The sequence below is a fragment of the Leptinotarsa decemlineata genome, unplaced genomic scaffold (assembly GCF_025532065.1).
Source record: "Leptinotarsa decemlineata unplaced genomic scaffold, Ldec_3_MD MMD2_tig00026361_RagTag_RagTag, whole genome shotgun sequence".
In the NCBI taxonomy this organism is placed as follows: domain Eukaryota; kingdom Metazoa; phylum Arthropoda; class Insecta; order Coleoptera; family Chrysomelidae; genus Leptinotarsa; species Leptinotarsa decemlineata.
Window position 1 is genome coordinate 7,964,405 of NW_027412704.1, and position 27,077 is coordinate 7,991,481.

Below are 27,077 nucleotides of genomic sequence, written 5' to 3' on the forward strand. Positions count from 1 at the left end.
ATTCTTGGGTTGTTACCTGTCCAACTTGCATATGCTCCTAAATTCATATTGGCATAATCCTACAAATGTCATTCTATATTGAAAATAAATATTTTTGAAACTATGTAAGATGAGTAGTGATATAATATGAAATCATAGAGTATTCCTTTTCTGGTGTAGCCAAAACAGCTCTGAACTGAAACAATCCGAGTTGAATTTTCACACCATTAGTCTCATATTGCCACATATTCATGATTTTCTTATTTGTACTTCACGCATTATCTATTGACGCAGTTTCCGGGGAATCACCCTGTACAGACAATAGAAATATCTACAGCTCAAGTAAATCAATCTACATTAAATTCAAACACTTCAACACAGTTTATTGTTTTACAAAAATGTGTGAAATCTCAATGTGACATTCAATGTGATAAAATGAACTTTAGTAGTACCTCATTTCAACTCTGGATTTGAATTGATAAAAATATGAACTGAACAATTGCCCATAGCTTAACAAACTTTCAGACGGTTTTCTTTTTGAATTAATATCAGCATAAACCAAGAGAAGATCTGAGAGCCAATGTAGAACACAAATATTTGGATGATTTTTTGGGAAAGAAAGTGTTTGGCTTTCTACTACTCCATCTGATACAAAAAAAGGGGATGAGAGAATCTTCCAAAGAAAGGAAGGAAGATTCTCTTATCCCTTTTTTTTGTATCTGATGGAGTAGTAGAAAGCCAAAAACTTTCTTTCCCAAAAAATTAATCACTCTTAAAAATATAACCCCTTCAATTCATTTGGATGATATTTCACTACTTTCTTTTTTACATTTTTCGCTGTTTCTAAACATTTTCTAATACTATCTACATGTTGAATATAGACATGGACATTTTCAACGTTAAAATTTCATGCCAATACAATAAATCACACTGTTGGTACTCATATAAATTATTTTTTTTCTGAATATAATATAGTTTTTATTTCAGTTTTCTCATTAATTCATTTGATTTTTGCTGTTTGATTCCTGTTTTAAAGTCTGTACGGGGTTCCTAGTAATGGTTAAATTCAACGAAATTGTAAAAACATTGCTAGATGCCAAATTTTCCTAATTACCTATTAAATTGTAGGTTATATTATGTTTCTTTTTTTATGATACTACTAAAGATATTCCGGATCTTCTTCAATAAAGTAATAATAACCCAGAAAAAGTTATATTCGACACATTTTTCATTTGACAACAAAAGATGTGATACTAATATTGGTACCCAATATGAAGATTTATGCTTGTTTTGGTTTTTTGAAAATTAAAAATAAAAGAAATTATTTTGGGGAATACACTAAATCTTCTGAAATTTTCAAATAAATCAATCTCATCAACTACCGTTGAATTTTACAATGTTTGCATGTATGCGAGGTTAGTTTTTAGTTGTAGTAGTTCTAGAATTTTCTAATAGTCAAATAGTTGTTCTAATAAAAGTTCAGTTCTCATTAGATTAGTTGTTTTTTTTCGGCTAACTTCTTTCTCTACTTATTGAGAAGCATGAACATTGAAACTATCAATCTTGAATGGGTTATGTTTTTATCTAAATATCGTATGTCCAAAATATCATTATTCAGTTTTTTATACAGCGTGCCAATTTGAAAATGTTTTTCTTTTGAATTTTTTTCCACAAAATAATATCCCAAATCAGTAGATTACGTTTTGAAGGGGGGCGGTTTCGTTATTAAACCCCCTACAACGAGTATAGATCTTAAAAAGGAGGGAAATGGAAAGAGGTATATCGTTGCAAAGGGCTTTAAATTGAACTTTGTCCAATAGTATCTTGTTCTTTTACCAGCAATTTCAAAAAACTCGGAAACTACACTGAATGAAAATAATTTTATTATGAGTTAATTGTTGGCAGAAATAGCCTGACCAGCAGAATTACCCTCAAAAAATTCATGTGAATGCAAAGTAATGTAATATTAAAATTTTGCTATGGTGCTTCATTTGCGTTCAGAAGATGTTAGGTTTTCAGTTTTTTGAGCTAAAATTACATAAACTGATTCGGACTATTACGTCTGTAATTAAGTTTCACTCATGCTATTTAGTGAAAGGAAAAAAACTACTAAAAAGAGACACTCATTTTCATTCAAATGATAATCTAAAAACCACAACTGTCAATGCAGGCAAATTCTAATTGCTTCTGTAATTTTTAAGAAAATACTGGAATGAGAATTGAGAGGAGGTCACATCGAAATGATGTGACTTTTGAGCCAGATTAGAATATCTAGGGGTGACATCTAGCTTATGCATGGTTCGAACCAAACGGGCTGAAAATATTCCCCATATCACTTAGAAGAAAGATTTTGAAAATGGGAACTTTTCAAGTTGTTCAAGTTATCTTTATAACAAAGTGCATCAAACAACAGAATAGGTATATTTAAAAAATTGATCCCAATAAAGCAACACTTTTTTCCGATTCAACAAAAGGTCTCTTTGAGTTTGGCCCTGAATGAATACACAACAATCCAGAGTTGAAATAAAATAAAAAAATATATTCCATAAATTTATTGTTGCAAATTAACACACCTACAAAATGTCACACTTTTCTTGATTCAAAATCACTGGAACTATCGGAAGGAAACCCAACGCAAAGGCATGGAAAAATAGTACGGAGAAATTCAATTCAGTCTAAAATTAACATAACCAAAACAAAATCGCCACATTTTTGCAAAACAATCAACAATCACTACGGTCTAAAATGTGAAACAAGCTAACTAGAACGACATGAGTGGATCAATTTGGGAGAATATTTTCAGGTTAGCTTGCGTGAGTCACAAACATTTCAAAAGAAAATGCCGTCACTGACCTTATCATCGTGGATCTTGTAGAGATTCTGAACCACATATGTTTTATCATTAATTTATAAAATATTTATACAAAAAATTCGAACCCGGGGATGTATCTTCACTGTTAGGCAGTTCGTCTGCTTCACTGAATTGCACGTTGCACTGGCCTCCTAATTAAATTTTCGACGACAGTCCAATTCGAAATCGCGCAAAAATAATAAAAACACTATTTTATCTACAATATATAAATAAATTAACTATTAAATCGATCTACAATCGCGTATCGAATTTATACACAAAAAGGATTTTCTTAAGAGGTCAATATGGTTGTATGGGGAATTTTGAAGTGTTCTGCCAAAACGGCCTTCGCTGGTAGCGAAAGGCAAATGCATGACTAAAATGTGTATTTAGGTACATGGTTTAATACGGTTTGGTTCACTGAGGTGATCCCTGAGGACTGATGTCGTCTCCACCTCCTTCCGAACCTCCCTCTCCTTTGGTCTTGTTCTCCTTTTTCCATTTCATGCGCCTGTTTTGGAACCATATTTTGATTTGCCGTTCAGTCAAGCAGAGAGCGTGCGCTATCTCTATTCTTCTTCGCCTCGTCAAGTACCTGTTGAAGTGGAACTCTTTCTCCAGCTCCAGGGTTTGGTACCGAGTGTACGTCTGTCGGCCTCGTTTCCTTTCTGGAAAAAACATATCTATCATTAGTATTCCAGCTAAAAAACCTTATTCAAAGTGAGACAATATTTTCACTATTTTTATAAAGGCCATAGTGGCCAACAGAATACCACCATCAGAAGTAGTTTTCATCATCATCAGGTGGTCCCAGAAGTACCCAGCCTGACCTAGAGATGGCGGTAGTTGTTTGAAAAATATTTCTGTATCAGAAAGTACACAATCTATAAAGCATATGTTTCAAGTTTGAAGAACCTGCGTTGTTTAGTATTTGTTTGGCAGTCATCAATAGTTTTCGGTAAATTTGTGAAAATGGAGCCCCTTCGATTATTTTTTGTTTCAAAACTTGCAGAAATGACTCAGTGGTCAAAGATTTTCCAACGATGAAGAAGTAATGTCGGCAGGTAATGACCAATTCTGAGGAGCAAGACAGTTTATATTACAAAACCGGTATGGAACTTATTGAACGTCGCTGAAGGTTAGGTTGAAAAATAAATGATTTTTTTTCAAAAAATGATGTGTTTTCTTTGTTGGGCCATGTACTTATGGACCACTCTCGTACAAAGGTCATACATATCCCCTAAAATGTGTATTCAGAGCCCTTCTTGATAACATGCTGATGTAAGGAGTAATTTTTAGGTCCATTTCAAGATAAAAAACTTTATATGGGCATGCCCAAAATTCTCAACTGCTACAAGATGAAAGTAGGTGAGAAACTGTGTTGTCAATTGAAATTCAAAACTTCCCTCAATATCCCTACTCAGAAGGATCAACAATTGCTCCAGGTAAACAAATATTTTTCTGGCTTCTTCCTCGCTTGGAGATTTTTTCATGGGATAGAATTGTTTCTATTTCACTGAAGTCAAAACAGATCCTTTATCAGACCAAGGTTTTATATATACGACGAACTCTGTGGAATCCTAGACGCATGGATCTGTCCAGCACTGACTAGGTTGTGATACTCTGAAACCGATCTGTAGGTGATCAGCCGATTAATATCAGAGACGTAGTTATTTTACGTCAGGAATTTGTCGGATGTCGGAAGAGGTGAGTTTATTATTATGTATGTATCTGATTTCTGTTGCGGCAATTGTCTACCTAGTCTGGTGGTCATGTACTCAAGTCATTGAAATTGACAATGCTTTTGAAAGAAACATGGTTCTATAGACGACTTCTGAATTTGTAGATCAGTATTATAGCCTAAACAAATACCTACAAAGCAACATACTGTAAGAACACCAGACATTGATGAAGCGCTTTTGAATTCAGTTGCTGAAGATTCCAGATTGAAAATCTAGAAAACTGAGAACAATCCTCATGGTTTTTTATATCTCTACCACATCTAACTGTTTCAGGCTCTATTACGGATGTATGTATCTTTACAATGGTGTTTTCAAGAACGAATGAATATCCATTATTTGATACTGGAATTTCATTCGTTAGGCTCAGTGTTTTGAACAAAAATCATAATAATTGCTTTGTATGTCCAGCAGAACCACTGTCAAAACCACAAATGATTAGGTTAGATTATTTCTTGTGGGATATCCTTGAAAATTGGATTGCAGAACACCAGTTCTTACTCTTGTTCTTATGGTGAAAGTTTTATTAGTGAACATCAATACCAGTAAAAACGCGATTACTTGAGAAATAGATATTGAAGGGAATCAAACTTGTGAAAACAGATTTTGAAATTTTATGGTGACTAACAAATATAATGGATTAAGACGAGACTGATTGCCAATGACCTACCAGAAGCCTAAATCTGATTACCACAAATATCTTGCCCTATACGACCAAATCTAAAAGTACCTCGATTAAAATTAATATTTATTCACAAAAATTCCACCGAGATTTCACCTCGCCTTCCGAGTTAAATAACAAATATTATCTAGAACAAAAAAATTCTTTGTCAAATTTTCATATCCCGTGTTTTATTTTTTTGAAGGCTTTCATTATAAAAATTATTACCTGGAGCTGACCTGCCGACGACTGGTCCGGAGAAAGCAACAAAAATTACCAGGAATATAATTATATACATCAGTTTGAAGGGAGGCAAAATCGGCCTTGTGACGCCAATCAAACCGGGCTTTAGGCGGTCTCAGACTGTATCTCAGATAATGAGTTTATAAATGATGCATAAATCATTTTCTTCTTTTCGATCTTGACGCTCTTGCGAAATTTCGAAATAGGTATACTCCACATAATAATTACGATTAGTTCTGGTATAATAAGATTCTTGTCAAAAGCCGCGATGAATTATTAGGTTTCTAATTTGAGATTATTCATGGTTTACTTTGTAGCTATTTTCGTCATCATTTTCAGATGGACTGATCTCTCTTTATTATGCATAAGTCACATTCATCGTTTCTCTAGACTCTCATATATATTAATTGATTTATTTCCGGTCATTTGGGAATATAATGATATCATAATGATATTTCTTTCCGTTTCGAAATTATAACTTATCCAGTACAATATTCACATGAATATCTAGTAATGACTATTCATAGAATATTTTGGAAAAACTTTTTTCTAATGTCATTTCAAAGAGTCATTTCATAGACTGGTTGCTGAAACGTGCGTCAAAAAGAGTATTGCATTTCTGGTGATTTTTTCATTCGTTCAATGGAGAAGACCAGAAGATAAAATGTTCTAAAAAGTATAGAAGAAAACAACTAACTTCCATTTTTTGATGTACCTACTTATAACAAAGAGTAGAAATAATTTTCAAAGACTTAACAAAAAATTGATAAAGAGTAAAAAAGTATCAATTTGTTGTGAAAAGAAAGAAAAAGTTTCAAATTATTTGGCGACATTTACCTATTTTATGAAAAAATTCAAGATTTATTATCAAAAATCACATATGCCGAAATCAAGTAACGTATTGTATATTCATATTATTCAGCTGTGCAGATAAATCTCGCGACAAAAGCTTTCATACCATTCAAATTCAATTCAAAACTAATACCTTCCTTTTAGAATGAATGCTTGTTTTCAAAAATAATTTTCTTTCAATTAATTTATATTTTAGTTATCATAGATCATATTCCAAAGTGTATTTTTCATCTAATGCGTCATTTTTACATTATCGGTTCGTTCATGTGAGAGCCATCTTGTTTTTCGAAAATATTAGTTCTTTTTCGCTTGAACTCTTTCCTTATCATGGAGGTGCCTAAAAGAACGTAGTCCATTATCTTTGGCAATTACTCCTAAATTGAATTTAGAATGACGTCACTTCATTTTTCGCATGCTTTTCAGCAAACCCTTCCATTCGAAACCTTTATAATAAACCAGTCCGCCATCTTGAGCGGCTCGCCATATTGGATTTGGAGTGACGTTAAGTTATTTTTCGAAATCTCTTCAGCAAATCCTTTCATTTGATACCAATATCATGGAGGTGCATAAAATACTAATCCGCCATATTGGATCACCCGCCATATTGGATTTATTTTACGTGGCCGAGTTCAGCAGAACGATATTCTTCCGCTCATCTACGATTAAATAAAAACACTACAAAAAATGTCATTACAATCAGTTATTTTAAGTACCTACTATTATAAAATAAGTATTAGAGTTTCTGTTTAGATCATTTTTAGCAGATCAATTGGTTCATTTTTGAATAACACATTTTTCAAGATTTGACTGAATGATTGATACATTGTTACAGCATGATACGTGATGGATCATTCGTAGAAATTACTGTTATGACTAGGAATGTCAAAATCATCAACATTTTTTGGATTTACCTAAAATCTTGGAAAAAGTTGTTCATTAAATAAACAGGTGTTGTATTTGCAATAATTTGTAAATGAAACAAGTGAAATGAAGTCCTCGTCTGATTTCCATTTTCAAGCAATTTAATTGATTGATTAAATGGCTTACACAATCTTTGTAATTTAAACTGAATATTCGAGGCATTTTAGTCTTTCTGATTTATTGCAGAAGTTGTGGAATTGAAACAAGGACTATAGACGTTATCGATAGAAACAGTATCTAAAAGGTAGTGTCTGTTTGAATACAACAAACCATTTCATTTGATATCTATATCATAGAGGTGCCCGAGTCAGCCATCTTGGATTCTCCGCCATATTGTATTTACAAGGTCGTCGTGTTATTTTTCATATTCTTATCGGCAAAACGTTTCATTTGATACATATATGATGGGTATAGGGTGCATATAATAATCTAGTCCTTCATTTTGGATGTAAAATGGCGTCACATAAATAATCATGAATTGTCAACTGAAGTAAAAGAGTATATAAAATTTCAGCTGAATCTGTTTTGAATAAGTACCTAAAACTTTTGTTGCAAGATTGGACTCGAACTGACATACATACATACATATGTATACATATATACAAATTTTGTTAAATAAAAGCTTGTATAGACGGAGAAGCAGCTTAGGTTCCTAATACAGAAGTTTTATCACATGCAAACTAAAAAAAAATTAAGAAATGAACACTGAACTACACGGAAATCACTTATTCAGTTTGACGTACATTCATAACGTAGTTTAAATAGATATCACACACAGATTGGTGAACATGTAATTAATTGTGACAATGAAGATAAAATGGTTCACGTTCATGATATTAAGTAGAAGAAGAAAAGGCAAGTTGAAAACTGACAAACAGATAAAAACAGCTTTCAGAATATTAGAATGTTGCGTGGATATCAACATTTTCTGTTCAATTTATGAATTCTGAGGTATCTGTATCTGCAGAGTAGGGAGGGTGAGAGTAGGCTCACAACACTTAGGCCACATGTGACCCATTGTACATCCTTCCTAGGAATTGTCCTCCTAGGTCATCGTCCATCCTATCCTTCCCAGGAAGGTGGACAGGACAGGATACCCTCATAGGACATGCCTGACAGTTTCATCTTCCTGTTGACACATCCTGCATAGAGGTGTGTCCACTAGCCCCATATTGTGAAGGTGTTTCCGCAGTTGACAACGGCCAGTCAGAAATCCTACTGTCAAGCGTAGATTTTTCCTGGTCATCGCCAGATATTTCTTCGGTGCCAGCTCACCAGGGTCGCCCAGGGTGATCCTGGCTAGACTATATTCTTCGATTCCATCCCATCTCTTTAGAGATTGAGCATGGGTGTGACGTTTGGCTAGTTCCGCAATCGAAGTCATCAGGCCGTAGATGTCACAAGGTCCTAAAATTCCTAGTCCAGCCGTTTCCTTGGCTGAAGAATCTGCAATGCGATTACCTTCACTTCTGTCGTGCCCTTTAACCCACCTCAGGATAATGTTATTATATACCGAGGCTTTGGCTAAATCTTGGTGGCACTCTAGTACTAGCCTTGAGGTAACACGTTGTCTGTTCGAAGCTAATAGGACTTGTCTACTATCAGTGCAGATTTTTTGAAATAGATATCACGCACAAAATGATGAACATATAATTAATTGACACAATGAAAAGAAAATGGTTTGTGTCTATGATATTAAGTAGAACGTATAGAACAAAAGGCTAATAGAAAACTGACACACATGCAAACAGCCTTCAGAATCTCAGAATATTATATCAATATCAACATTTTCTGTTTAATTTAAGAAAAAGTAACTTTGGATTCTGGTGTGATTGCATTTTCATTTTTTATTTTCCCTGACTATATGGCATGACTGATTTGAACTTCGAAATACAATGGTCCCTGAAAGAGACTGTCTGTCATCAGAAAAAAATTCTAAAATGTTTTCATTTCATAGTAATAAACCTCTTCTGACAGTGCACTGTCAAATGTATTATGTTGACAAGATGTATGTTGACAAGAACAACTCGGTAGCACTTGTGCTGAGTTGAACTTCGCCTTTTGTTATGTCAGCAACTAGCTCTCTAATTTATTTAAATATTTGTATGTAACTACAGGGTAACAATAAAGACGATTATTATTATTATTATTATACTTCCCAGATGGTGGATGTAAGAGCCCCGAGAAATAGTTTTTTGATCCACAAGCTCTCAGCGTATCATTTTTCTGTAGCTTACAATAAAAAAAAAATACCAATAGGAAGTGCGAACAGTGCTAGTTGGAAACATGTGTGGTCCATACAACCAAGAGTCGAGAATTTCACCAAAGGTCAGAAGCCAAAGTTTATCCGCTAAACTAGACAATAAACATAGTAAATAATGAACTTGTCACCGATAATAGAACGCGGGTAAATCATCAATCTTAATACGCTTATCTCATTGTAGCTCTAAAACCGTCATCTCTTCAATTATTTTTAATGAGTTGATTATGTGCGTCTCGAAGTTCGACGAAAGTTGATAATCTATTTCGGTGCCCCTAACGAGAAATCTGGGGGTGAGGGCGCAGGAGAAAGGAGAGGGTGACGAAGATGAATGTCCCTTTCCGTCGTGAATGCGGAGATGGAGGAAAAAACCGACATGTGTGCGGTTGAGAGCACACCGAAATGAAACCCTCCAATGATTCGATTCGATTTCGGCGCCCTCTCGAGCATGGCTGCCCGGGAAACAACGACATAAACAAAAACAGAATTGGTTTTCATAAATCTTCTAGCTGGTAAATGGAACTTTTCTTCGGCTAGCTCAATTATGAGTTTTACTGTAAATCTCTGGAACCGAGATCATTTGTTATTACTAGTTTTGTTTTTGTACGATATCGGCCTACAGACTTGAAGACTCGGTCGATTTTGAGGGTGAAAAAGCACGTTTCTTGAAATTTTCGTCAATCATCTTCAGATATTATAGTCGAAATACATATTGCATCACTTTTTCTACAAAAGTAGAACTGGATTGGGAACAGAAGACGAAAACATCATAATATCCATAATAATAATTAAAATTACTTTCCATCGGACACACAGAATCTTAAAACATTCACCGTGACGGTGAACTTGTCAAGACTACACAATGAAGAATTTATTTGAGTTAGAGGTATTTAATAACATATTTACATCAACCAAGTTTCAAAATCAATAAAACCTTTATGCAGTCAAGACGAATGTATTCATTACTCACAATATGGATTCAAATGTCTGCAGAAACACGACAAAAGTACGCGTTGTTTTGAAATATGTTAATGGAATCGTTTTGGTTTCCCATCGAAAACGTGAATTCTAAAACAATGATGGTGTCTGGTCATTCCCAATAAAACCCTTCGTTCCTCGTGAATAACCAGTCAATAACGAAACATGTGAAGAAAAACAAACACTCAGTATTAACAGTTCACTATGAGATATTCAGTAAAAAAGGTTTACAAAACTGTGACACGTGTTTTGATTTTTTCAAGAATATATTATATAGCCGAAATGTTTCTGTAAACTGTTTTCAGTAAGTTCTGATATGAATGTTCATCAAGTATAGACAAGTTCAATTAACATGTTCAAGGAAAATATGCATTACAGAGAGAAATGAATTATCTTTTCAACCCGAGTGAAATTAACGGATTATTTACCTCAGTTTAAAAAAAGGTGGAAAGAGACAGCAGTCTTCGTGAATTTCAAGACTTAAAAGAAAATTATGAATAAGAGTTCATTGGTGTTCCATATACCTAGAAACACTGATAATTCGGAAAGAATTTTTTAAAAACTAAACATAAAACTAGCCTTCAAAGGCTTCGACTAGTGTTGGAAACTGAGTCCCCATAATCTGAGCTCAGATTATGGGGACTGCTGCGAAAAGTGTGTTGGTCAGACGCAACGAGATTTTGAAACTCGTTTCAAAGAACACATTGCGTAAATCTAATTTAGTATGTCGGAAAACAGTTATAAGATGAATGAATACAGCTTGCAATTGTAGAAACCGGTAGTTGACACTAGAATTTTAGATGCTCTCTAAAGAGTGGAAATAAAATATGGCATGAGAATAATAAATAATAGTTCCACACCGGTTTACTCTTTTGTGAGCCGGTATCACAAAATCAGTTGAACATTTTCCGCTAAATGATACTAAAGACATTGTTGGTACAAATTATGACTAGATGAATTTCTTATGAGTAGAATTTACTTGTTTTATTTTTCATTTTTGTGTAATATTATTCCTTTATCTGTTTCAACCTAATTCCTCCGGTTCATACCTGAAAAAATATATGTTGATAATCTATATCATTCTGTATAGAATTTTCATAGATATATGGATTTTTCATTTTGTTATGACTATGTAATAAAATAAAACATTCCACAATATTTTGAGAAAGCTTATAACTTAGGTCTAAGGAAAATTGTTGTTCTAAAACTTAATGGCCGTTTAGCATTTATTATTACTGTATTACTGTACTGTACTGTATTACAATAGGGTAGAATATTTTACTAATTATCCCACCTTCTTGTAAACAGCTCAAAATACGATTTGAAGTTTTTTCATTGCGAAAAATTGCTCATTTTTCACTCAGATACTACTTTATAGAGGTCCCAAATTATTAAATGTGGGTGTTCACTCTTAAGAATACCTTATAATGTAGAGTAGGAAATTATAATTGATTGAAATAGGCATACAGAAATTGGAATAAAATCGTCAATTAGGATTCCAGACAAACTCAAAGAAATTATATAGCAATGCACTCTTCTTGACGTATCAACTGAAAATGAAGCTCTCTTTTCTGTTATGTCATTTATAGTGCTGATTTTTTGCGCACTTTCTGTAAGGGCGGGTTCACACGTACTTCCAGGGCGATTTGGTTGACTTGGCTTCGTTTTGACGCTTTCCAATAATGTGTGCCAGATCTTCGGTAGATATGTTCTTTTTTTTGTTGGAGTTTTTTTGGTGTTTGTGTATTTCTATGGCTTCTAAATACATTCTTGTTGAATGTAAAAGGGGTCAGTGTCAAGCCTATGGAGTCTCATCAAAGAGATCAAGCTAGACAATGAGCTCTAATAATCAAGGAGCATCGCAATAGATCCGAAAAGGTCGCAGTGAATCAGGCCATGGAATAGCTCCACGACAATCAAATCTAATCAGTCACACAATTTGAACAGAAGTTATTATTCCAGCCTCGGATTTTTCCAGAAAACACTTTATGAGCCAATGCCGCGTATTCTAAAAAGTCGGCCGATTAAAGTTGAAAGTAAACTTTTAAAATTCCCCGATTCCCAAAAGGATTTCCCGTTATCTAATTAACGATATTAGATTCGGATGCAGCACTGCCGTGATGAACGCTAGTCTACCCCGAACAAGACAAGTAATTATTTTAACCCGACTGTTCTGAGTTTGATTTATTCCAACACAGACATGAACTCTGATTAGTTCGATGCTTCTTTAATTAACGTTCGCTTTTTATTCTCAGTGAATACTGCGCTGCAGTGGGACGGCTATTTCAGATGAACCGATTTATCAAGTGTCGTACCTGGCAATCCGCGGCCCTATTTTCATTTAAGACACAACAAGTCGGAGCATTAAACTCCGCATATCCACTTCTCCTACAATAAAATTATGAAATATCTCTTCTCAGCTGCGCTGAGACACTGGCAGGATGACGGACAACGTTGGCAGGAATGCTATGAACACGTTGATCTTCGTCTATTTTAGAATTTCGGAATTCAGGGAATTGAAGAAGTAGCTGAAAAACTGCCAGAAGTTGTCACTCGTGGAGATCAATTATGTACCGGCAAAATGAAAACCAACATCGAATCTACTCAATGAATGATTTCATAACAAAACGAATATCATTCGAAACCGGGTGTGAAACGTCTTCCTTCAATTTCTTACAACCAAATATTTCTCAGTCATTAAAATCCATTTTGAATCTTTTCAGTTTTGAATCTGACATCTGGCCTTCAGTGATGCCAACAGTACCACACCGTCAGCGACCATGGAGATCCTTCTAGATCTACCTCATCTCCACATTTTTCTGGAGAGAGATGCTAGATGGACTGCATATAGACTTTTGCACATTGCCAATTCGACAAATCAATTTAATGCAGAGTGCAACAGAATGTTGGTGGACACTGGAAGTCACAGCATTCTGGAAATGACCTCTGACTTTATGCCTCCAACTGTCAACTACGAACTGCCTTATAAAGTACTGTTCCCGAGTAGAGAAGGAAATATTGAGAGCAAATAGTTGTTGGTTCACAGATGGATCAAAAACACCTTTCGGTTCTGGTGGAGGTGTTTTCAGTAGCAGACCCAGGACAGAGATATCAACCTGCCTACGAACCTATGCGACTGTATTTGAAGCAGACATTTACGCTATTGGATTGTGTGCGAAGAAATTGGAAGAATCCAACTACATACACAAGTCAAGCGGCGTTGAAAGCTCTTGGCTCCTATCGAGCAACGTCTAAATTGGTAGCAAATTGCCAAAAACGACTCAACTTGATTGGAAAACTAAACAGATTGTCCCTGGTCTGGATTCCTGGCCATACTGGCCTGGAAAGTAATGAAGCTCCTGACTCTCTTGCAAAGGAGGATGCTACAACCAGCTTCATCGGACCAGAACCTGTCATTGACATCCCTTTAGGCTTTGTCAAACAAAGATTGAACACCTGGATGGCAAGAAGATTAATGGACTTTTGGCAGAATCATTCAGGATTGGCCCACTCCAAGGCGTTTATTCACCCTTCGAAGCATGATACCAAACAGTTGTTGGACTACAGTAGGAGTGTCGCCTCTTTTTCGACAATAATGAAACAGTAGAGCATATACTTTGTGCCTGCCCCGTTGTGGACCGAATTAGGTTTTCAGAGTTTGGCAGAGCCGTACTCATACCATGTGACCTTAAAGACCACTTACCATACAAACTAATCGGCTTCGTTAAGAAGCTGGGTTTATTTGGTCGAGTGTGAATAGGTGTGAGCCACAATAAATCCTTGCGGGCTGCGGATGAGGGTCGAATAGACCCACTCACTTTGGACCTAACCTAACCTAACCCAATCATCCAGTCTTTAAATCTTCAAATTAAATCTTGAATCTTCCACTTTGAGTCTTTAAATTATGTTCCAGTGCTCATGATCTGAATCATGGAATTTCTTGGAATCTTTGTTCGAACTGGACTGAGCGTGATCAGCCGAGAGTTGTTAATATGTTAATATGATTCGAAATCTATGAAAAAACAAACAAAGTTAGAATATGTTTAAAAAAATATGTTTTTCCGTTAACCAGCTGTCGCTCCCCGACTAACGACAAACCTCAGAAGTCGGAACTTGTGCGAGTTAAGGATTAATGAGGTCTTACTTTTTAACGTGTGATTCCTAACACGAAATGAATTGCTAAAACATCAATCATATATAAGCAATGAAACTTGAAATGAAAATAAAATGAAACGAATAAAGTTAACAAGATATAAGATGAAAATGACCACAGAGTTAAGAGAAAAAAAAAGAATAAAAAAGGCAAGAAATAATAAATTAAAACAAAACAGATTTCAAACCAAGTTACTTCATGAAGTTTCGATTGTTAATCTACAATCGTCTTCCGGGTAATTTTTTTTAATTTCTTTCTTACTTCCATTTCCTTAATTATTTTTATTTTTTTCACTCTCTGGTCGTTTCCATCTTTTATCTTGATTATTCTATTCATTTTATTGTATTTTCATTTCACGTTTTACTGCTTACATAGGGCCCTCCATTAAGTGCTTCCTATCTTTAAATTTGAATAAAACAACGTGCTTGTGAGATATTATCGAATTTATAGTATATTTCTATATAATTTATAAAAATATAATTTCGAAGTTACTAGAATTTCCCATATATCTCCGAAACCAAAAAAGTGAACTTTTCATCATTCTATGATACTCTGAAACAGACAAATTTGCCATAAGTTAATCAACCTTCACGAGATCCACATGCACAACAAGTCAATCATAATTTTTTTGAGAAATTGGGATGTACCAACTAGTTGTATGGAATTTTCCATTTCAATTTTTATCTTTGAAACGAAACCCAAATGAATGTATTATTAATTTTTTTCGAGTCAATACTTTCATCTGTGAGACCAATCGAAGAAATAATTTATCACATACGACTACCGTGAAACCCGGCGACTTCACCATATTATAATATACTTCAAAACGTATCATCTTTCTCGTATAAGAAGCAAAATGAAAGTATGTTTTGAAACTTTCTGAGAAGTCTCACCTGTAATATTTGTAGATTCATCTGTTGATCCGTTATCGAACATTTCTTTCTTTTTTTCGAATCCGAACCTTCAAGAGAAGGTTGAGAAAGATCTCAAAAACAGGTTCTATTTCAACTTCTGCTATTTCATTAGCATCAACAAGAAGTTTGTTGAACTTCAAATGACTTCTAGCTGTAATCAATGACTCTTTCTCAAGAAAAGAACTGCTGTGTGGAAACTCAAATCCTGTTTTGTGGTATCTCATCAGTTAAGTTCACTTGAAGCAAAACATTGTCCCATATGTTAAGATGAGATAACTTGTACCGCACAGGTGGACTATCTATGTACACATGTTTTTTGGACCACATCAAGACATGTAGCAACTTGTGTGAGAAGCACACAATTCTTTTTTCAACCTTCACTTTCCATCTAACAAACGAAACATATCCTAGAGGTTTTATTTTTCTGATCGAGGTTTGAGGTTTTATATTGTCATACCAACCTATCGGAATCCTAATTCAACAATTAAACCACACTAATTAACGTAAAATTTATTCCCATTTTCAATTAAACGCGATTCGTTTATCAAGCATTCAACAAGCGAATTCATCAACAAATATGCAAATAAACTTTAATTAAATTTAATTAAATCAATTCATCATGCGTCATGTTCAGGATATTTCCACCGTAAACAAACACCGTTCAAGCATGTAGCCATTTTTTGCGGGAAACTCTGTTGTTTCACTTTGCATTTCATTTATATCCAGCCAACAGCTAACAGAGATATCACACTCCTACAAAGAAGGACACATGACAAAGAAATATGAATGTTCATTGTGTGCCGACGTACAATTGCATAATCTGAGGAATAATAGGACCGGTCTTCCATTTTACATTTCGGGATTCATTTATTCGGATCGGTCGGGGGTCCCATAGGAACAACCAGAATCGGGGAGAGAATGTGAGACACTGGCGACGATAGTACGTGGGCAAGAATTGGTTAATGGCAACCGCCAAGATCACCCAACATTTAGTTACTTTTTCCTTCGTTTTCAGTGACGAGCAAATAATTGAAAAGAATTTATTGAAACCAGATATTACTTATGACTACTTCAACAGAAGCAAAGTTCATGAGACAAAAAACTTTTAAACGACATCAAATTAGACAATTGGATTTCGATTATAGATAACGTGCCGAATGAAGCAAAAAAGATACTATTGAGAATGTTGAAAACGTTTGAAAAAGGTACAAGCGAGCACATAACACTGTGTTATGCCGATTTCGTTGTCTCAATAGTTTAAAGTAATATCTCAATCATTTCAGGCGATAATTTGGGTTTTTAACCTTTCATTGTTTGAGTAACTAACACAAATTGGTTACAGACATGATATTAGAACAACTTTCATAGCTACCAATGAATTGAGATCTCTTCTCATACGGGTAAAACTCAAGAATATCAACAAAAAAATTAAATTTCACTAGTTCGGACTTCCATTGTCTACTATATAAAATGTTTCGAAATCCCTGAAACGAGTAAAAAAGAATAATTAAAAAAGAATAGTTGAAAATAACAATTATATTAAGCAACCATAAACCTGAAATGAAATGATAGTGAAATAACCTACAAGTAAAAATATAATAATTGAATAAATAAAAATTAAAGGAATGAAAAGAGAGAAAGAGAGAAAGTGAAAGTATTTCAACGACCTATAAAATAGTCATCTCTCGGAGGAATCAGTCCAGTCATCACCCGAAGACGATTGTAGATACCAACAATCGAAACGTCGTGAAATAACGTGACTTGGAATCTCTACACTTTTTATTTTTTATTATTTTCTCTTTTCATTCCTTTAATTTTTATTTATTCAATTATTATATTTTTACTTGTAGGTTATTTCACTATCATTTCATTTCAGGTTTATTGTTGCTTAATATAATTGTTATTTTCAACTATTCTTTTTTAATTATTCTTTTTTACTCGTTTCAGGGATTTCAAATCATTTTATATAGTAGACAATGGAAGTCCGAACTAGTGAAATTCATCACGAAACATTGTCAATCACCTTCAAACAAAAAAATTAAAATTGAGTAAACAGTATACTCTGTTCCAGCGGCAATAGTATATTTGTCAAATTGAAATAAGTATATTTTAGGAGAGTTTGTTTTTTTTGGAAAGAAAGGTGTGTCAAGAATTACACGTTTAAAAGTAAGACCTCTTTATTCCTTAGCTAACACGAGTTTCGACTACTGAGGGTTGTCGGTCGAAAGGGTGCGACAGCTGGCTAATTAAAAGTGAGGCAACCATACAAATCACACATTTCTATCACCTTTTTCGTATTTATGTCTCGTTGATCAGTACCTATTTGGTCAGTAATATACACTATCGTAGGCTATACATAATTCGTTTTCGAAATTTGAAAATGAAATACAAACATTAAATATTGAATTCTGAAATTTCATTCGCTGGATGATTTAATTATATCAACCGATATCATTATTCTTTTCCGAAATGTCCAATAGTCCCCAACTTGTAATTTTATTGGGGGAATATAATAATAAAAAAGTATTCCGGTACAAAGAGATTTACTTATTGGTCGACAAGGATATTAATTTCATTGGATTTTCTGATATAAGTGAAATAATATTTTGAAATTTGTTTGCCAGAAGACACAGTTTAAAACGATAGAGAATATACAATAACCGCTTCTTTTCAAGTAAATATATTGTAAATAACTTTTCAATACAAATCTTGAAATTATAAAACAACGACAAATATTAATTGGCGGTCCGTGGCGACTTCATTGATTCCAGTGGCGCATTTGCTTTTTCAGCTGCAGGAAAACCCGGAAAAACCTGCAGCACCACATCATCTGAAGATTGAAGTGTTCATCTATTTTGAACCTTCGTAAGAATTTTCAGATGATTCAACAATAAGCTTTGCACGGACTGGTTATTAGTCATGTTCCAGAAATTCACATATGTTTTTGCTACCTCTTGAACATTTACCACAAAGTAAACAAATGAGAATTTTTCCAGCAAAAAATGTACAAACACAAGACGTGATAGACTGTTGGGAATCATTCAACCCAGAGCTGTCAGGAGTATTGATTCTGCTATCTTTTTGCTCACGAAGAGTATTCAACAAAAACCACAAGAATTCTGAACCAAAATTCAAAAGTTATTTACAATAACCGTTATTTGTAGTCATTTGAAAATGTCCATCAAATATAATCGAATAGATCTTTTTGGAATTCAAATTCCAAGTTTTCACAGTTTATGTTCAGGATACTTTTTCGTATTCTAGAAAATAAATACAGCCTATCAATTAGTCCTTTAGCTTCTTCAAGGATTTCAAAGGAATTTTCAATTCCAATGTAATTTGTGATAAAATTCTTCGTTAATATACTCAATAGGCGATTTTTAAAAGGTCAAATTTGCCCTATATGATTTTATGGCGTTTATGTACCTATATCAGAAAGATTGGAATATATTAAGTTTTTCTCGTACTCTATCATAAAATGGGATTAGTAATCAAAAGTATCCGGATCGTTATTCTTTGAAGACAGTGTGCCAATTTTAAACTATTGGTAACAAAATAAATGTCGATAGATAGTAACAATTGAATGAAATGGCACCTTGGTAGCTAGTTTTCTTTTAAATGTTAAATGTGAATTTAAATAATGTGTAAATTTTTTGTTTGAAGTATCAAAATATACTATGTTTGTTGTCTTTCCAACTTGTGTACTATTGTAATATGAAGACCAATAAATTCTTATCTTTCAATATCCTCCAAATGATGAGTTTCACAGTTTATCACTACACATATCCTCTGTTTTTGGAAGTTTGTTTCATCTTGTACAAGTGTTTTTTTAATATTCTATGAAATTTATGACTTCCTGTAGGTTTTTATCCATTCATAGAAAATAACTTTTTGTTTACAATCGTCTCTTCTCCGGCAATTTTAAAATACTTGGGCGATTGATGACCTGTTCATTTTGTGGAAATTAAATGTAGGATAGAGAAAATTAATTTTCTCTTATTTCTACTGAGATTTTTATTTGTTACTCAGTAAACTGCGTCAGTTTACTTGAGAATGGTGTAATGAACCGAAACCGAAACTGACGCAGTTTACTGCGTCAGTTTAATTGAGAATGGTGTAATGAACCGAAAGCGATCGTAACAAATAAAAAACTTAGTAGAAATTAGATAAAAGCTATTTTCTCTATCCTATACTTTTTAAATACCCTCATATATGATATATCTCGCCATCAAAGTTGTCTAAACCGGCAAAAATTCAATTTTCTAAGCCACCTTGCGTTCGTCCAATTTACTGCGTTCATCCCACGGACTAGATCGAGTGGGCATGGAGATGGCGGGTAGATTCTCATGTTTTTTGACGGGCCAGTCGTGGGTATTTGACATGGGTCTGACGCAACTAGAATGGAAACAAGAATTGGGCCGCATTTATCTGATAAGTCACAGTCTGTTGGTCGGAATAGGGCCACAGACAGCACCATCAGTCATGTTAAGAGACAGCATTTCTAATTAGATCCGAACACTTGCCGGTCCTAGCAATGGCGGACGCTTTTTAATAAATCGTAACGTATTTTTGACCGGATACCGGTTGAATAAACTACATCAAGAACGTTGGTTGAGAATAGTAGAAAGATTGCCATCTACTATTTCATGTGGTAATGGAAATGAAATATCCTTTTCAACATAAATTTGAATGAAACGAAGCAGAATGATGCCAATCAATCTTCTCTATTGTCTAAAGAATGAAATCTCATTGACTGAGCTATCTGCAATGAAAAGTTTGAAAGCCAGCCTTGAGAATTCACAATACATCTCAATATTACTAACTCAATATGGATAAATTGCCAATGATTAAACTTGTTCAATGAACAAGTGACAATTTCACCAAACAATCTATTTCAAGATGAAACAAGACTGTCTCATTATCAGTTGATAACAATAATAGTTTGGAGTCATAAAAACAATGACAATTGAAAATTTACAGAAGAAATATGTGACTGTAACACAATAAACCAGTGCTTAGTCAAGATATAGAATAAATTCATGTACATCTACAAATCAATATAAACGATCATGTATGTTTTAAAACCAAAATCCTGGCATCGATATGACTGGTGAAACTGAGTACTAAACTATTTATCATCCAGGAACAATTCATAAGAATGAGGAAAACAATTTCTACCTGAACTATCATATCAAGTAATACTTCAAAGATCTGTCCTAATTACCAATTTCCTCGTTGCAAACTAAATTTAACAAAGGGTAACAATTCAAATATATCTGAGCATTGACCAATAACCCGAATTTAAACTTCTATTGATTTCTGAATATTTCAAAAGGCTGAGTTTTGAACTTTTTTTTTCCAAACACAATAAATCATAGTCGTTATTGAACTCGTTACCCTCTGTCAAAAGATAATTCGTTTATGTTCAATTGATAGTTTCGCTCAGGAAACAACTTCTGTGCTCTTCTATCCTTTTGGAAATAGTTCTTTCTGTTTATCCGATATAAAACTTTGTTAAATTGTTACAGAATTATGTATTTTCTGAAATTCTGTATCCAGGTATCTATAGTCCGTTCTCTGGTATTGGTGAAAATAATAAATGCTTATTATAAACGCAAAATGGTAACAGTGCTCAAATATTTTGTGATTTCGTTAAGATTTGCCAGAGCTGGTAAATTCCGGTTCATAATACTTCAGCAGGTACACCCTTCATTCAGGTAATAGAAATTACATACAGTAGCGTGTGAAACATAGGTTATTAGTGAGGATTTTCTTGTGGTTGTTCCCAAAGTTAGTATTGCAAAAAAAATTGAGGGCTTAGGAAAAAAATGCTTTAGGCATTCTACTTCTCCATTATTCTACAAAAATGTGCAAATCCTGAGGAAAGCTCTCTCTTAACAATATCCCCTTGTCAATTTGAAAGCTTGTTCTGATACCCATCATGGTGTGGGATGATAACAGAAATTTTCAGAAAGCTACCAATAACATTAATATATTTTCATATTCAAAAACACACCTTAATGTGAGATTTCCATTTCATCAAGTATGGTTCAGTTTCATATAATTTTTCACTAAGTTATTTAAAGCTGAATTAGTCAAGTATCCAATATTTGCCAATCAGAAAACTAAACGTTCGTTTTTGATATTTTCAAACGTTTTCGGAAAGACAAATTACATTACGACTAACCAGACACAATAGTTGATATCTATAGATAACTCAGAGCACTTTCACTGGAATAATGAATGATTCGGTTGTTTTATTTTGGTTAATCTTGCAGTTTATTTGTCGCGAGCTTCTGAAAGATGAAAATGATCTGGCAAGAAATTTATCGCTCGAGCGGGTCCACAAAGTGTCCAGAGAAAAAAAGCGACGTGGTTTCAGTTTGTATTTATCAAACCGAATTGATTTGTTTACTTTGTAACTTTTGACTCCATTAATATATTTCAAACCAGTTCAGATTTTAGATGTACAACATTCGAGAATAACTGTTGAATTATTATTAGTTTGTGTTATATGTCTTGCTGATATATTTTCATTCCTTCAATTCAAAATTGTATTGTTTCATAAGCTGATTACTGTTCAATAACGATGTTTGATCTTCAGATTTTCTCAAAACATAAGAGACAAATATTCAAATCTCGTTAACTATGCTCAACTGTCAATAACTGAATTCACATACAGACTGATATAGTTTAAATAATATCGCTATGTCTAAAATTTCTTGGGAATTGGCAATAAAACCTGGTTCAAATACTGTCAATGTTGTTCAAAGTAGTGACAGAAAACTCGTGGGAAAGAAGCTCTAATACAATTTAAATAACCTTGACAAATAAATGAACAATGTTTAATCTCTAACTTACGATCAAATATCATAATTGCGTCGTTAATTATAAGTCTGAACAGATTCAATAAACTGCCAAGATGAGTGTTACTAATTTGCATATAAGACAAATTCAACATCATTTCAATAAAGTAAGAATCATGGAAGTGCAACCTCAATGTTGTCCACATAGAAAGAGTGAAGAAGAATTGAAGTCAAAATAAATGTAACAAATAGTAATAATGATACAAAATTTAGTTTTTATCAATTATAAGCGAAAAAAGTCATGATGACTCTGTGTCATACGAATAAATATAGCAATATTATATTATATAAGATATAGAATATAATGAACTCAAAATCATTTAGCAACAAAAAAATACTAATTTATTCAAAAATCAGATATATGCAATAACTGATAAACGAAGGTTTTCAATATGAGGTATTCAAGTTTAAAATTATTTTGAAGGTATTCATACTAACACTCCATAAATTCATGAATATTTAATTGATCGGTTATTTAAAAAGAGTTATTTTAATTCAGCAAGAATTGTACGGTATGTTCAAACTTTTTACATCCAAGTTGTATGTGTAATCGTAGTAAAAAATGGTGAATTCAAGACTATTTCGCAATTTCATTTTTGAATCTAAAAATTTCGGGTTTAAAAATGATAAATTATATAATTTTTATTATATACGGCCCCTTGCTTAGAAGGTGTGTATTTCGACATTATATATAGAGAGAAAAAGTTGAAAATAACCTTTAAAAATGTTAAAATTGCTAATTTCACAAAGACAAGGTAGGTCCTGTTCAAAGTTGAGTATCTGTAGCCACATATTGAATTTGGTAGAAATTCTGGTTTGCTAAAAACTCTGGTTACTTGAAACTTTTTTCTTTGGTTTTCATATATGTTTTGATATTATAAGCATCATTTGTTTATAAGAGGATTTCCTTTATTTGATGTATATTAATCTACATCCGTGAATCAAATAAACTAAATTGTTAAATATTTTAATTTGCCAGCATTTATACTGGTGGTTACAAAAAGATAAATTTTCGCCTATATCTCTATCAATGTATGTTTCAGTGGAAACAGAATTATTAGTATTATCAATTTTAGTTCAAAGTAGCAACACTATGTATGAATATACCATTTTTTTAATCAAATAAAACCCATTTGCAACAAATGAATTATCTTTTTGTAAGTACTACTGTAAATACTGTAAGGAATCTATTCTGAATCTATCATGAATTGCTTGAAACTCACAATTTTTGTAGTCTCGAGGTAAGGCGTGAATATTATTCATTTCTTTTTTTATTCAAGGTCATAAACAATATCATCACCTGCTCTCAACTGTTAAATATGTTAAATGTTTGGATTCTTAGACGGTCATCTAGGAATAGTGTCACATTTTATCTCAACACTCCGCGTACAAATATAATGAAAAAAACTCCAATGTGCTATACCTCTAATTCTGTTAGTAATGTCCAAGATATATTCAACTGTCAGATTATACAAATCAAAAGACATTTCTCAGCTATCTAACAGTTCTGTTTTCAATTTTTTTTTATGTGGATTCACAAATGATCTTATGTAAGTACATATTTGTAAATGCCACTGTTACTTCCTATTCTGTAATTAGGTTCATCCTGTAGAATAGTGTATGAAATAAATAAATAAATACAACCTCGACTTTGAAATAATCAACAAGTTATTTAGGTTATTTTTTTAAATATAGACATTATGTCAGGTAATATAATAATGTATTGTAAATTACTTTATTGATAGAAATAATAAAAAACCCACAAAAATTTGAAATGTGCCAATAAAATGGTTCATTCATTTTCCTTAATAATTCTATTGTTGTTTGTGACAAACAAATAAGAGCTAACATTTGAAGGTTATGTACTTGTATTTCAATTATTGCTACTTGACACAAATACACCAGGTTGTTGAAGAAAATCAAATATGTGTTCTTTTTCCACTTAAAACACATATATTTGATTTAATAATAAATTAAAAATGGGAAACCACTAATCACACGTCTCAAAGGACAAAATACGAAGTAAACATTCAAATACCTAATCAGTTTTTAAACAATGAACTCGGGTATTCAATTAATAACAATCGCAATATAAACGGTTCCGAAGCAGCCCAACCACTAACCATCAACTCCCAAACAACAAAACCGCATCTTAATGTGAGAATAATTGCAATAGCTGATATATGCAATGATTCGGCAAACGCAAAAGGCGTTATATTATGTTTAGTGCGGTTGTAAAGCAACGATTAAACTAATAGACTTGGAATTTACATCTGTTGGCAGCCATAAGCACGGTAATAACAATATAACCGCCATGGTATATAGACTACTTGTTGAGTAGAATTTATGAAGCAAGGATGTGTTCGGGTGGCGATCGTGCGCTCCCGTCGACCGTCGGGGCTATTAAATACGCATTCCGGTGATAAATTGTGACGCGGCGAGATTTGATAGTGCTGTAAATTATTTAACCCTTTTCATAGGGTAATTATTATTAGGTTATACGACCATATAACGCTGTGTACTGCCGATTTCGTTGTCTCAATTAGTTCTAAGCAATATCTCAATTATTTCAGGCGATAATTTGGGTTTTTAACGTTCCAGAGTCTGAATAAGTAAAACAAAATGGTTACAGACACCATATCAATGAATTGAGATCTCTTCTCACACGGGCAAATAGAATTCCAATTGGAAGGGCTATATTTCTAGAAGAAATTAGTTTTTGGAAAAGAACAGTTCTGAATTTCTACTTCTCCATATTTATATAAAAAAAAATGTGGGAACCTTTCACAAAAAAAAGGAAGAAAACAATTAATTTCTAAATAAACTCTTAACAAAGCTATGTATATCATGCAAGGGAGCAATTTTCAAAAAGAATTCCCAAGAAACTGGGAAAAAAAGCCATCTCGAAACAACTACTTTCATATCAACATCGGTGTTGACACTGAGCGTTCCATGTAAGTGAAATGTTACCCCTTCCTCATACTATATTGTGTAGCAATCCTGGGAATGATATCTGATTCAATTCAATTCTATAAGGAATGTTTGGAGTAAAAATTGAATAGGGAAGTTTTTGAAAGTATTTTTTCTTCCGTATAAGTCAATATTTATATGATAGTAGTTGTTTCGAGAGGTCTTTTTTCCAGTTTGTGTCTAAAAGTAACTTCTTTGAATGATCTACATATCTTTTTAAAGAGTTTATTTTGGAATCCAGTGTTTTTTTCCCTTTCTTTGGCGGATTCCCACATGTTTTTGTGAAAAGACTGAAAAGTAGAAAGCCAAAATCGATGTTTCTCAAATATATTGTTCATTTTTCACAAGATTTCGAACAGTTTTCATAGGAAAAAAATGCTTTTCAAACCAGTTATACATTATACCTTTTTAAGACTGCATTATTTGGATACTTTGTGTTTCATAAAAATAAATTGTTTACATAACGTTCAATCGAAATTATACGGTATTTCAAAATTTCCTTTTTCGTTTTCGGTAACCCTTACCAATCAACATTTGAAAAAATGAATACCAACTAATTGTATATATTGCAATGAATAAATAGATATCGTTGATAAATACAAAAAAGTAGGTAGTTGTCAAAACCTAGTTCTGAAAATTGTCAGGTTCCATTCCGTCACATTTTTTTCATCGGAATTACCAGCGTCGGACAAGAATTTCTCGACCGACGCTATATTACGAATGTCAGAAAAATCTTTCTCGGTTTTTACGTTGGTTAACGTAAAAACAGATTCTAAAAGAACAGAATAGCTGCAGCTGCCTTATCAGTGCAAATCCTTTAAAATATTTTTTTTATAACACTAGTTGATACTATAAATAAATCAAATCAAATTTCCTTCATCTACCGGAATATATGCGGGTTTATGTTGAAAGTAAAAAAACGAACTTCAGTTGATTAACAACTGGTAATTCAGTAATTTGGTTTGCCAGATATAAATAACCTAAACCTAATCTTCTTACTCTAAAGGATACCATTATTATTGCAACAATTATTTTGAATGGTATACTCACTGGTCAGAAACATACACTCTATGTCACTTTATTGGCGTTTTTTCATTCATTTCAACAGCCCAATCTAGATACTTATACACACTTATTTTTGTTTTACCTACACTGACTGAACCAAGCGATGCTAAGTAAAATGTTCAACTGACAAAACCGACATTCTTACCGAATATTACCCAAATCTCTACAATACCTTCATAAAACTGTAGGTGTCCTTTTATTGCCAGCCCTATTCAACATCGAAAACGGTTGTAGGTTTTTGGCCAGAATATTTTTATCTTCCTCAACGTTATTAATATCTTCATACCGGCCATCACTCATGTTGTATTTTTCAGCGGAAATATTGAATTACTGCGTTGAAAGAAATAAATGAGGCTATTAATTTCCTCATTTGAAAATACAGCTAAAAGCCATCGTTCTAAACGCAACGGACCCCCAAGAGAGGGGACAGTTGTCTCTCAGATTGAGATATCCAGTTCAGTTATGCAAACAACCGCAATTTCAAAGAAGTATCATAAATTTCGGAGGGATAATAAATGTCAACTTCTTGAAACTACAAGGTCGGTAGCCAAATCTCTAGATCACCTTTCCGTAAATGTTTTTATTATTGTGCAACGTTGAATTCCTGTAGTTTGCTTTGGAACTT

The 27,077-nt window shown here is 33.3% G+C and overlaps 1 protein-coding gene across 10 annotated transcripts in view; it reads right to left on the minus strand.

Annotated features, from left to right (window-relative positions):
* Positions 1–1,477: 1,477 nt before the first annotated feature.
* The window catches only part of Ptl (prothoraxless), a 491,222-nt gene continuing 465,622 nt past the window's right edge, over positions 1,478–27,077 (minus strand). For all 10 annotated transcript variants that reach the window (XM_074185112.1, XM_023162697.2, XM_074185108.1 and 7 more), the window contains one exon: positions 1,478–3,498. In XM_074185112.1, the coding sequence (XP_074041213.1) occupies positions 3,248–3,498 (251 nt within the window). In that variant the 3' untranslated portion in view covers positions 1,478–3,247. The remainder of the gene's footprint in view (positions 3,499–27,077) is intronic.